Here is an 11173-nt window from a genome sequence, read left to right as displayed (position 1 = left end):
GCAGGGCCCCGTTATCTGTCTGCGGGGTGGTGCAGGGGCCCCGTTATCTGTCTGCGGGGTGGTGCAGGGCCCCGTTATCTGTCTGCGGGGTGGTGCAGGGGCCCCGTTATCTGTCTGCGGGGTGGTGCAGGGGCCCCGTTATCTGTCTGCGGGGTGGTGCAGGGGCCCCGTTGCCGGTTAGGTTTCCGGTAGGGTGGGACCTGATGTTGGGGAGTGCGGCCACGATGGCCCCTGACAAGCCTCAGGTTTTCCAGACTGCTGGGGTCAGCACGACGCGGGGTAATTACAGGTAGAACTGCCCCAGCGCCTGACGGCCGCTGATTTATCTATACATTATACAGGGGGCCGGTCACTGATTTATCTATACATTATACAGGGGGCCGGTCACTGATTTATCTATACATTATACAGGGGGCCGGTCACTGATTTATCTATACATTATACAGGGGGCCGGTCACTGATTTATCTATACATTATACAGGGGGCCGACTCGCTGCTTTATCTATACATTATACAGGGCTGGGGGTGTCATTCTCCCAGTAAAAAGGCGGTGGGAGCGGAGCGGCGGTGCGAAGGCCACACAACTTACACCAGCAGGTTATTAGGACTCAGAGTAACCAGCAGCCCCGCGGCAGGAGGGACTGTTCAGGGACATAATACTCGGTGAAGCTTAGAGATGAAATGCGATTCGGCCTTTGTGCAGTTATCGGTAGACGGGGGAGGGGTGGTATATATGTATGTATGTATGTATGTATGTATATATGTATGTATGTATGTATATACGGTATTTCGGAGCATTGTTACATCACCAGCTTTCTGTCATATTTGTTGGGATTTTGGGAGAAAGCAGCGCTCACCCTCAGGTCGGCGGAAACGCTTTATTGATTCACTATGATTTTTCTCTATTTATATAAAAATTACACAAAATACTGTATTTTACAAAAATAAGTTAACTGTACAGGATTTAGATATTCAGCGCCCTGGGCTGGCGTGTACCGGGGCCCTGTTAGAGTGTAAAAGGTGCCACACGTGAAGGAAGTCAGTGCTCTTGTCGGCTCCAGTAAAGGAGGAAAGTGTGGCGACTACACAGGGGGGGGGCGGGGGGGTCCGCCTGCGGCCGGAGCGCCCCCCAATCCTAAGCTTTGGTGCTTGGCCCTGCAGGGAGGGGGTGAACGTGGTGAAGCGTGCGAGAAACGTGCGACGTGCATCTACCGTGCAACCCCAGATTCCTGTGCATCTCCGGCTACACCGGACAACAGAAACCGGTAACCGCCGGTAACAACCGGTAACCGCCGGTAACAACCGGTAACCGCCGGTAACAACCGGTAACCGCCACCTTGAAACCATATAGTGCAAAAAAAAACCACGAAGACGTGTTGTGAGGGGACCGCGCGGCGACCACACGGAGACCGCGTTACTCTCTGGGGCCGGACCCCGGAAACCCCTCCAGGCGACAGATAATCCGCTCCAGTCACGTGATTTTCGTCGGGTCCAGTAAGTCCGCGTTGTGGTGTAAAAACAAGATGGCGTCCACGTGCCTGGGATCGAGCGCCGCTCTCCGTTGGACCATCGGGCCCAGTCTGGCACTGAAAGCGCGTTGGGGTCCGGCGGCCGTGGCCGGGATGGCCAGGTACCGGCGGGCCAGCTTCGCCAGCGCGGGGAAGCGGTGCTGGTTGTTCTTCCACCAGAGCAGCGGGTCGGTGCTGCGCTTGCAGACCGGTTCTACGATGTAGTCCTCCAGCTGCCGGCGGGCCTCTGGCGTGTTCTCCGCGGGGTCTCTGCCGAGCAGAAGGTCATACATGGCGCTCTGCGCAGACAGCTGGCAAGCTTCCTCTTCAATCCTGCAGCTTACCAGCGGCTCGGGGGGGAGCTCGGGATGAGCGTCGCTCGCCAGGAGGGTCACCACGCGGCTGTGAAGATCCTCCCTGGACCCGACCTTCAGGAACCTCAACTCTTTATAGCGAGGGTCCAGGAACGAGGCCATCACCGAGGGACCGGCCAGGAGCTGATCCTCGCGCGTCACGTCCCACTGGCGGCACAGCTCGGCCCGAATCTGATTAACCGCCAGCTTCACGGCGCTGCCGCACACCTCGGAGAAGTGCTGGCAGGCGGTCAGTATGCCGTGGACGCAGGGCATGACGGACGACACCGAGACGTTCTCCTCTTCCTGTAGGAAAACCGTGGCGATCCAGATGGTTTTCAGCACCGGCACCACGTCCTGCAGCAGCTTCCAGTGCTGGTCGGCCAGGTTCTCGACGGCCAGCTCCTCCACGACGGCCAGCACGGCCCACTTAATGTCCAGCAGGTTCTGACACATCTCCAGCGTGCTGATCCAGCAGGACTCGGCGTCCAGGCCGGGCCGGGCCTTGCTCATGGACTCCAGTTTGGCGTTCAGGCAGCCGGCGGCTTTCGCGTCCTGCTGGAAGAAGCCGATGAACCCTCTGGCCGCGACCAACGCCTCGCGCACCGGCGGAACCTCCAGGCCCTCCCGGACACACAAGTGCAACGCGCGAGCCGTGCAACAGACGCTGGCCCAGCCGCGGCTCTCCATCAGGGCCGGACCGTAAGACTTCACGGAAGCCGGGCGCTCGTGAACCACGCAGGACACGGCATCCGCGGGCAGACCGAACTCCACAGCCAGCGAATAGAGTCTGTCCGTCGGGTCGTCCGCCGTGTTCCTCGGGTGAAGGCGTTGGTTCTCCAGCAGGTACTTCGCCAGCCTCCACTCGCCGTCGAGGACGTTGGCTGTGACGGCCTGGCAGGGCTGGTTCGCGTTGGCCGTCCAGGTCTCCACGCAGAGGGCGACGGCGCCGGCGTCCTGCAGACGCAGCTTGAGCCGCTGCTTGGCCAGAGCGTAGCGGTGCCAGAGGAGGCCAGAAAGCTGCGCCGGGGACGGGAGGGTGAAGTTGGGCTCCAGGTACCCAAAGAGGAGGCCGAAGCCTTTATCCTCCACCACAGAGAGGGGATGAAGATCGTGGCAAACCATGTCCAGCACCAGCTCGGCTATGACGCCCGTCCTGGTGTCGGCGGCCGACCGGCACATGTCCTTTCCCGGCAGTGTCTGCCTCGGCCTCTTGGGGGCGCCGTCCTGGCTGGGAAAATCCAGTTCTTTGTCGTCGGCGGGGTGCGGGAAGCTGGAGCCGTGGGTGCCGTGGGTGCCGTGCCACCGCTCCAGGTGCTCCCTCATGCCGCTGGTGTTGTTATGGAGGGAGAGCTGCTTCCGGCAGACGTTGCACTCCACGCAGGTGCCCCCCAGCCGGGTGTAATAACTCCACACTCTGGACTTCTGCTGGTCGGCGGATAACGAGGAAGAGCCGCCGTCCGGCTGCGAGGCCTTTTCTCTCTTCCGGCGCGCCACGGGACCCAGACTGGTTGCCATGGTGATACCATGGGTATTTTTCTGAAAGAGAGAGGGAATATTTCAGCGTCCAGGAGAACGCGGCGTGTCTTACGCTGTAAACACCGCGGGAAACGGGGCAAAAAGTTAGTTTTCCCCCAGAATTATCCAGAAGTAGAAAAAGGTAAAGAATACGGAACATCTGTGACAATGAACCCCTCCCCCGCGCTCCCCCGCTATATCACCACCCAGGCCCCAGTGCTGGGCGCGCCGCTATTACCCCTCGGGTACCTGGTGCAGGGGGGGCCCTCTATTACTCACCGGGTAACCAGTAATCACCACCATAGTACCCCATAATACCACCCTGAGTACCAAGTGCATTACCCCTCGGGCCCCCGGTGCAGGGGGGTGACCCCGTATTACACCCTCGGGCCCCCGGTGCAGGGGGGGTGAATCCGTTTTTACCCCTCGAGCCCCCGGGGCAGGTGGTGACCCGGTATTCCCCCTCGGGCCCCCGGTGCAGGAGATGACCCCGTATGACCCCCTCGGCCCCCGGTGCAGGAGATGACCCCATATTACCCCCTCGGGCCCCCGGTGCAGGGGGGGTGACCCCGTATTACCCCCTCGGGCCCTCGGTGCAGGGGGGGTGACCCCGTATTACCCCCTCGGTGCAGGGGGGGTGACCCCGTATTACACCCTCGGGCCCCCGGTGCAGGGGGGGTGACCCCGTATTACACCCTCGGGCCCCCGGTGCGGGGGGGGTGACCCCGTATTACACCCTCGGGCCCCCGGTGCAGGAGGTGACCCCGTATGACCCCTCGCGTACCTGTTGGCGCAGATCCCTTGCTCTCGCTCTACGTCAGGGAATTTAAACCAGTCACGTGACTTTTGTTGTCAGCTGTCACGGTGAAGGCGGAAGTGACGTAAGTGGCAGGTCATGTGATGCGCAGTGTGGGCGGAAGTCGCGCAGTGTCAGCTTGCCAGCGGCTAATCCAGATCAGGGATTGTGATCTGTCACCCGGAGCTTCCAATCCCCGACCCTAAGAGGGGGCTGCTTCCAGTGCCAGGCCTCGGATCCCCGGCCTCTAATCCAGGTTTGTACCCAGGCCGAGGGCCCCTTTAAAGTGCGCGAATCCCCGGCCAATCCTGACTCCGGTCCGCTAGTCCTCCGGCCCCTCTGTCAAACCCCGACCCGGCCTTCATCCCATAGTGACCCCCTCGGCCACCCTTCTTAAACCGCAGCCTCCCAGCTGCAATAACCCCCCCTCCGGCCTCCCTCCGACCCCCGGTCACCTCTCCCATTATCGACTCCCACAGCCTCCCTCACTCATCTAGCTTAATAAACTGCCCCCCCCCCGGCCTGCACTCCGAGTCTCCGCTCACACTCATCCTTGCAGGTTGTGCCCCGGATTGTAAGATGGATAACTCCGGGAAGGAGAAGGAGGCGCTGCAGCTGCTCGCTGAGGCCGAAAAGAAAGTCAAATCGTCTCAGTCTTTCTTCTCGGGGCTTTTCGGGTGAGTAAAGAATAATCTGGGGGGCAAAAGGGATTCGAGGTACCCCAGGGAAGCAGCGCTTAACCCCGCGGAGTGTGGATTGACAGACACCTCGCGATGTATTCAGATCCACAGTGATCGATAAGTGGAACAGCCTCCCAGCAGAGGTGGTAGAGGGTAATACAGTGAGAGGATTAAACATGCATGGGATAGACATACGGCTCCTGAATCTAAGACGAGACCAACGACTGATTAAGGTTTACAGAGTTGACGGGGGGCCGCTGGGGGCCGATCTGCCGGCGGGTTCCGGGTTTCTGTCTCACGTCGTCTTCTCTTTCAGCGGCTCGTCCAAGATAGAGGAAGCGTGCGAGCTGTACGGCCGCGCCGCCAACATGTTCAAGATGGTGAAGAACTGGAGCGGTAAGTGGGCAGGCGGCGTATAACATACGTGTGCGATAACACGGCTACTCCGCAGCGCTGTACAATGTGTGTTATTATTATTTATATATCGCCGTCATACTCCGCAGCGCTGTACAATGTGTGTTATTATTATTATTTATATATCGCCGTCATACTCCGCAGCGCTGTACAATGTGTGTTATTATTATTTATATATCGCCATCATACTCCGCAGCGCTGTACAATGTGTTATTATTATTTATATATCGCCGTCATACTCCGCAGCGCTGTACAATGTGTGTTATTATTTATATATCGCCATCATACTCCGCAGCGCTGTACAATGTGTGTTATTATTATTTATATATCGCCGTCATACTCCGCAGCGCTGTACAATGTGTGTTATTATTATTATTTATATATCGCCGTCATACTCCGCAGCGCTGTACAATGTGTGTTATTATTATTTATATATCGCCGTCATACTCCGCAGCGCTGTACAATGTGTGTTATTATTATTTATATATCGCCGTCATACTCCGCAGCGCTGTACAATGTGTTGTTATTATTTATATATCGCCGTCATACTCCGCAGCGCTGTACAATGTGTGTTATTATTATTTATATATCGCCGTCATACTCCGCAGCGCTGTACAATGTGTGTTATTATTATTTATATATCGCCGTCATACTCCGCAGCGCTGTACAATGTGTGTTATTATTATTTATATATCGCCGTCATACACCGCAGCGCTGTACAATGTGTTATTATTATTTATATATCGCCGTCATACTCCGCAGCGCTGTACAATGTGTGTTATTATTATTTATATATCGCCGTCATACTCCGCAGCGCTGTACAATGTGTGTTATTATTATTTATATATCGCCGTCATACTCCGCAGCGCTGTACAATGTGTTATTATTATTATTTATATATCGCCGTCATACTCCGCAGCGCTGTACAATGTGTTATTATTATTATTTATATATCGCCGTCATACTCCGCAGCGCTGTACAATGTGTTATTATTATTTATATATCGCCGCCATACACCGCAGTGCTGTACAATGTGTTATTATTATTTATATATCGCCGTCATACTCCGCAGCGCTGTACAATGTGTGTTATTATTATTATATATATCGCCGTCATACTCCGCAGCGCTGTACAATGTGTTATTATTATTTATATATCGCCGTCATACTCCGCAGCGCTGTACAATGTGTGTTGTTATTATTTATATATCGCCGTCATACTCCGCAGCGCTGTACAATGTGTGTTATTATTATTTATATATCGCTGTCATACTCCGCAGCGCTGTACAATGTGTGTTATTATTATTTATATATCGCCGTCATACTCCGCAGCGCTGTACAATGTGTGTTATTATTATTTATATATCGCTGTCATACTCCGCAGCGCTGTACAATGTGTTATTATTATTTATATATCGCCGTCATACTCCGCAGCGCTGTACAATGTGTGTTATTATTATTTATATATCGCCGTCATACTCCGCAGCGCTGTACAATGTGTGTTATTATTATTTATATATCGCCGTCATACTCCGCAGCGCTGTACAATGTGTTATTATTATTATTTATATATCGCCGTCATACTCCGCAGCGCTGTACAATGTGTTATTATTATTTATATATCGCCGTCATACTCCGCAGCGCTGTACAATGTGTTATTATTATTTATATATCGCCGTCATACTCCGCAGCGCTGTACAATGTGTTATTATTATTTATATATCGCCGTCATACTCCGCAGCGCTGTACAATGTGTTATTATTATTTATATATCGCCGTCATACTCCGCAGCGCTGTACAATGTGTGTTATTATTATTTATATATCGCCGTAATACTCCGCAGCGCTGTACAATGTGTGTTATTATTATTTATATATCGCCGTCATACTCCGCAGCGCTGTACAATGTGTTATTATTATTTATATATCGCCGTCATACTCCGCAGCGCTGTACAATGTGTGTTATTTATATATCGCCGTCATACTCCGCAGCGCTGTACAATGTGTGTTATTATTATTTATATATCGCCGTCATACTCCGCAGCGCTGTACAATGTGTGTTATTATTATTATTTATATATCGCCGTCATACTCCGCAGCGCTGTACAATGTGTTATTATTATTATTTATATATCGCCGTCATACTCCGCAGCGCTGTACAATGTGTTATTATTATTTATATATCGCCGTCATACTCCGCAGCGCTGTACAATGTGTTATTATTATTTATATATCGCCGTCATACTCCGCAGCGCTGTACAATGTGTGTTATTATTATTTATATATCGCCGTAATACTCCGCAGCGCTGTACAATGTGTGTTATTATTATTTATATATCGCCGTCATACTCCGCAGCGCTGTACAATGTGTGTTATTATTATTTATATATCGCCGTCATACTCCGCAGCGCTGTACAATGTGTTATTATTATTTATATATCGCCGTCATACTCCGCAGCGCTGTACAATGTGTGTTATTATTATTTATATATCGCCGTCATACTCCGCAGCGCTGTACAATGTGTTATTATTATTTATATATCGCCGTCATACTCCGCAGCGCTGTACAATGTGTGTTATTATTATTTATATATCGCCGTCATACTCCGCAGCGCTGTACAATGTGTGTTATTATTATTTATATATCGCCGTCATACTCCGCAGCGCTGTACAATGTGTGTTATTATTATTTATATATCGCCGTCATACTCCGCAGCGCTGTACAATGTGTTATTATTATTTATATATCGCCGTCATACTCCGCAGCGCTGTACAATGTGTGTTATTATTATTTATATATCGCCGTCATACTCCGCAGCGCTGTACAATGCGCCGGGACGGCTGTTAATAATCGGGGTCTGTATTTGGGAAGCTCCGGCCCCCAGTCTGCCGTTTGTGTTTCCTGGTCTGGACCTGCTTGTAGTTGGGGGCCGGTAGAGGGGCCCCCGTGGTATTTATTCGGAGCTTCATGGTGGGGTATCTTTCTCTTTTTGCCCCCAGCGGCCGGCAATGCCTTCTGCCAAGCGGCTCAACTGCACCTCCAGGTTCAAAGCAAACACGACGCGGCCACCAACTTCGTGGACGCAGGGAACGCCTTCAAGAAATCTGACCCCCAGGGTAAGTGGGATGTTGGCGGGGGATCCGGTGCGGGCCGGAGGGGCCGGGATGGGCCGGGTCACGCAGTCCGTCTCTATCGTTGTTTCTTGTGATTTTTCTAGAGGCCATCAACTGTCTGCTCCGGGCTATTGAGATCTACACGGACATGGTGAGTCCCGGCTGTGCAGCCTGCGCGGCCCCCGATTACCCCCCAGTAACATGGCGGCTCCCCCCGCGATCTGTAGGTGACAACTCGATCCGGGGTCCGTCCGTCCTTCAGCCGCGTCTCTTTACCCCCTGCAGGGCCGCTTCACCATCGCAGCCAAACACCACATCACCATCGCGGAGATCTACGAGTCGGAGCTTGTGGACGTTGAAAAGGTAAATGGCGTCTCGTGTCCGGGGGCTCCGCGGAAGGCCGGCTATCTGCCCCCCGGGGGTTCTGCTCGGAAGGCCGGCTATCTGCCCCCCGCCCCCCGGGGGTTCTGCTCGGAAGGCCGGCTATCTGCCCCCCGCCCCCCGGGGGTTCTGCTCGGAAGGCCGGCTATCTGCCCCCCGGGGGTTCTGCTCGGAAGGCCGGCTATCTGCCCCCCGCCCCCCGGGGGTTCTGCTCGGAAGGCCGGCTATCTGCCCCCCGCCCCCCGGGGGTTCTGCTCGGAAGGCCGGCTATCTGCCCCTGCCCCCCGGGGGTTCTGCTCGGAAGGCCGGCTATCTGCCCCCGGCCCCCCCCTGGGGGTTCTTCTCGCCGCCGAGTCTCTCTCCATCTCCAGGTTTCTTTAAAGAAGTTGTGGGCGAGAGATTGTGGCAAAAGCAGCGCTGACTCCTATAACTCTCAGCTCCCAGCCCCATGCGTGTCCGGAGGGGAGTGTTGCAGCGCATGAATGTTATTTCTGGGTGGGTAGAGCTGCGTGAAGCCCCCGCGGGGCTGGTGGGGGGACTGGGGGGGCAGCGGCCATCGCTGTCTGTGAGTTTATTCCTCCCCTCTCTCTCGCAGGCTATCGCACATTACGAGCAGGCTGCGGATTACTACAAAGGAGAAGAATCCAACAGGTAATCGGCGGCTTAACAAACGCAGAGCGGAACGCCGGAAATTAGCATAAAAATGTAAAATGAAGCTTTTCCGGAGAAGTATAAATGCGGCGCCCCCGTGTCTCGCGCTGACGTCGGTTTCTCCGCTTCCCGCAGTTCTGCCAATAAGTGTCTGCTGAAGGTGGCCACCTACGCGGCCCAGCTGGAGCAGTACCAGAAAGCCGTGGAAATCTACGAGCAGGTGGGTGCTCGGGCGGCGTGTCGGGGGCCCCTCGGCTTCCGTATTAACCTCTTGTTGACTGTATCCCCTCTCTTCCCGTCTTGAGGTGGGTACGAACGCCATGGACAGCCCGCTGCTGAAGTACAGCGCCAAGGAATACTTCTTCAAAGCCGCCCTCTGCCATTTCTGCATCGATATGCTGAACGCCAAGGTAGGGCAGGACCTGGTGGGGCCTTTTTGTGCTTCTTCTATGTTGTGGGAAGCGTGTGAACGAGCCGCGTGTCCTCTCCCCGCAGCTGGCCGTGCAGAAGTACGAGGAGATGTTCCCGGCTTTCTCCGACTCCAGGGAGTGCAAACTGGTGAAGGTAACGGGTCGTCTCGGACGGGTCTCGACCTCGCGTTCCTTATCCCGGCGGAACGTCGGACGCGTTGCTAGCCGGTTCTAGATTATCGGGGGGGGGTTATAGATGTGGGGTCTTCGCATAACGCGCCCGAGCTCGGGTTTTATAGAATTACGTGGCGAGTCTTACCTGCCCCAGCTCTGCGGCGGGACCCCCGCGGAACGTTCCGGACCCTCAGCGGGCCCGTTTCTTTCTCTGTGACCCTCTTTTTCTTTGCTCTTGTTAGAAGCTGCTGGACGCTCACGAGGAGCAGAACATGGACAGCTACACGGACGCGGTAGGTTGGGATCTGCATGTTCTCATGGTGACGCTCGCCGGCTCCTGGGCCGGGAGGGTTTGGGGGGGCCGTACCGCGCAGGGGCTGCCGCGTTCTCTGTACCCGCTGAGCCCGTCTGTCTCCCGCAGGTGAAGGAATACGATTCCATCTCCCGCCTGGACCAGTGGCTGACCACCATGCTGCTCCGCATCAAGAAGACCATCCAGGGAGAAGAAGAAGATTTGCGTTGAGTGGGGGGCCGGTCAACCCCCCCTTCCTTTTACAGATCGAGCCCATGTATGGAATGGGGGGGGGGGGGTCACAGCATCACTCACCTTGTATACTGCCCTGGAATGGGGACAGCCAATGGGGGGGGGGGTAGGAATTGTGACTTTAGATTAACCCTTTATCTGCCTGCTGTTCGGGCAGAGCACAGGTTAAAAATGTTTTTTTTTTGGGGGGGGGGGGCAACCGTTTCATCCTGCGCATGTGCTTATCCTGTAGACATTCCCAAAGACTTGGGGGGGTTTAAAACTGGGCTCGGAGGGAGGTGGGCTGCGGGGACACACAGGGGGGTCTTTAATCCTGTAATGCGTTAAAACAGTAACCGGGATGCTTTTTTTTTTTCTTTTTTAATTTTAAACCCGTTAATTTTGGAATTCGTAAATTTCGGTCATTTTGTTTTGCGATTGGGGGCGAGTCGGGGGGAGGGGAACGGCAGAGAATAGATTTGATCCCCGGGGCTCCGGCTGGCGCCAAAAATGGGGGGGAAAAAAATCTAATTCACGGGGCTCGGTGGGCTTCGCTCTCCTGTAAGGTACAGTGGGGACCCCTGGGCTAAATCGCCCAGTGCTTGCCTGATGCTCACCCCCCGACCCAAGGCTTATTATCCGGAGGGGCCGTG

At 54.6% G+C, this 11173-nt stretch overlaps 2 protein-coding genes across 2 annotated transcripts; one reads left to right on the top strand and one right to left on the bottom strand.

Moving 5' to 3' along the window:
• Positions 1 to 1471: 1471 nt before the first annotated feature.
• On the bottom strand, positions 1472 to 3397 carry LOC128503961 (E3 SUMO-protein ligase ZBED1-like). Its single transcript, XM_053474158.1, has one exon. It carries the CDS (start codon positions 3377 to 3379, stop codon positions 1472 to 1474), a length of 1908 nt encoding a protein of 635 aa, XP_053330133.1. The 5' UTR covers positions 3380 to 3397.
• Positions 3398 to 4287: 890 nt separating this feature from the next.
• NAPA (NSF attachment protein alpha) lies at positions 4288 to 10599 on the top strand. The gene is made up of 12 exons (XM_053473933.1): positions 4288 to 4431; positions 4735 to 4852; positions 5172 to 5251; positions 8268 to 8384; positions 8486 to 8532; positions 8667 to 8744; positions 9358 to 9413; positions 9549 to 9633; positions 9719 to 9823; positions 9909 to 9977; positions 10240 to 10290; positions 10419 to 10599. The coding sequence occupies exons 2-12, from the start codon at positions 4755 to 4757 to the stop codon at positions 10518 to 10520; spliced, it is 888 nt and encodes a 295-aa protein (XP_053329908.1). The 5' UTR covers positions 4288 to 4431; positions 4735 to 4754; the 3' UTR covers positions 10521 to 10599.
• The last annotated feature ends 574 nt before the right edge of the window (positions 10600 to 11173 follow it).

Source organism: Spea bombifrons, chromosome 8, assembly GCF_027358695.1.
Source record: "Spea bombifrons isolate aSpeBom1 chromosome 8, aSpeBom1.2.pri, whole genome shotgun sequence".
NCBI classification, from domain to species: domain Eukaryota; kingdom Metazoa; phylum Chordata; class Amphibia; order Anura; family Pelobatidae; genus Spea; species Spea bombifrons.
This window is presented reverse-complemented; position numbering and strand designations above follow the sequence as displayed.

Bases quoted from the DNA above. Each gene is read 5' to 3' on its own strand.
- LOC128503961 (XM_053474158.1), bottom strand. From the start codon at position 3,379: ATGGCAACCAGTCTGGGTCCCGTGGCGCGCCGGAAGAGAGAAAAGGCC.
- NAPA (XM_053473933.1), top strand. From the start codon at position 4,755: ATGGATAACTCCGGGAAGGAGAAGGAGGCGCTGCAGCTGCTCGCTGAG. The intron at 8,385-8,485 runs GTAAGTGGGATG...TGATTTTTCTAG, and splicing joins CAAGAAATCTGACCCCCAGG to AGGCCATCAACTGTCTGCTC. The intron at 9,978-10,239 runs GTAACGGGTCGT...TGCTCTTGTTAG, and splicing joins GGGAGTGCAAACTGGTGAAG to AAGCTGCTGGACGCTCACGA.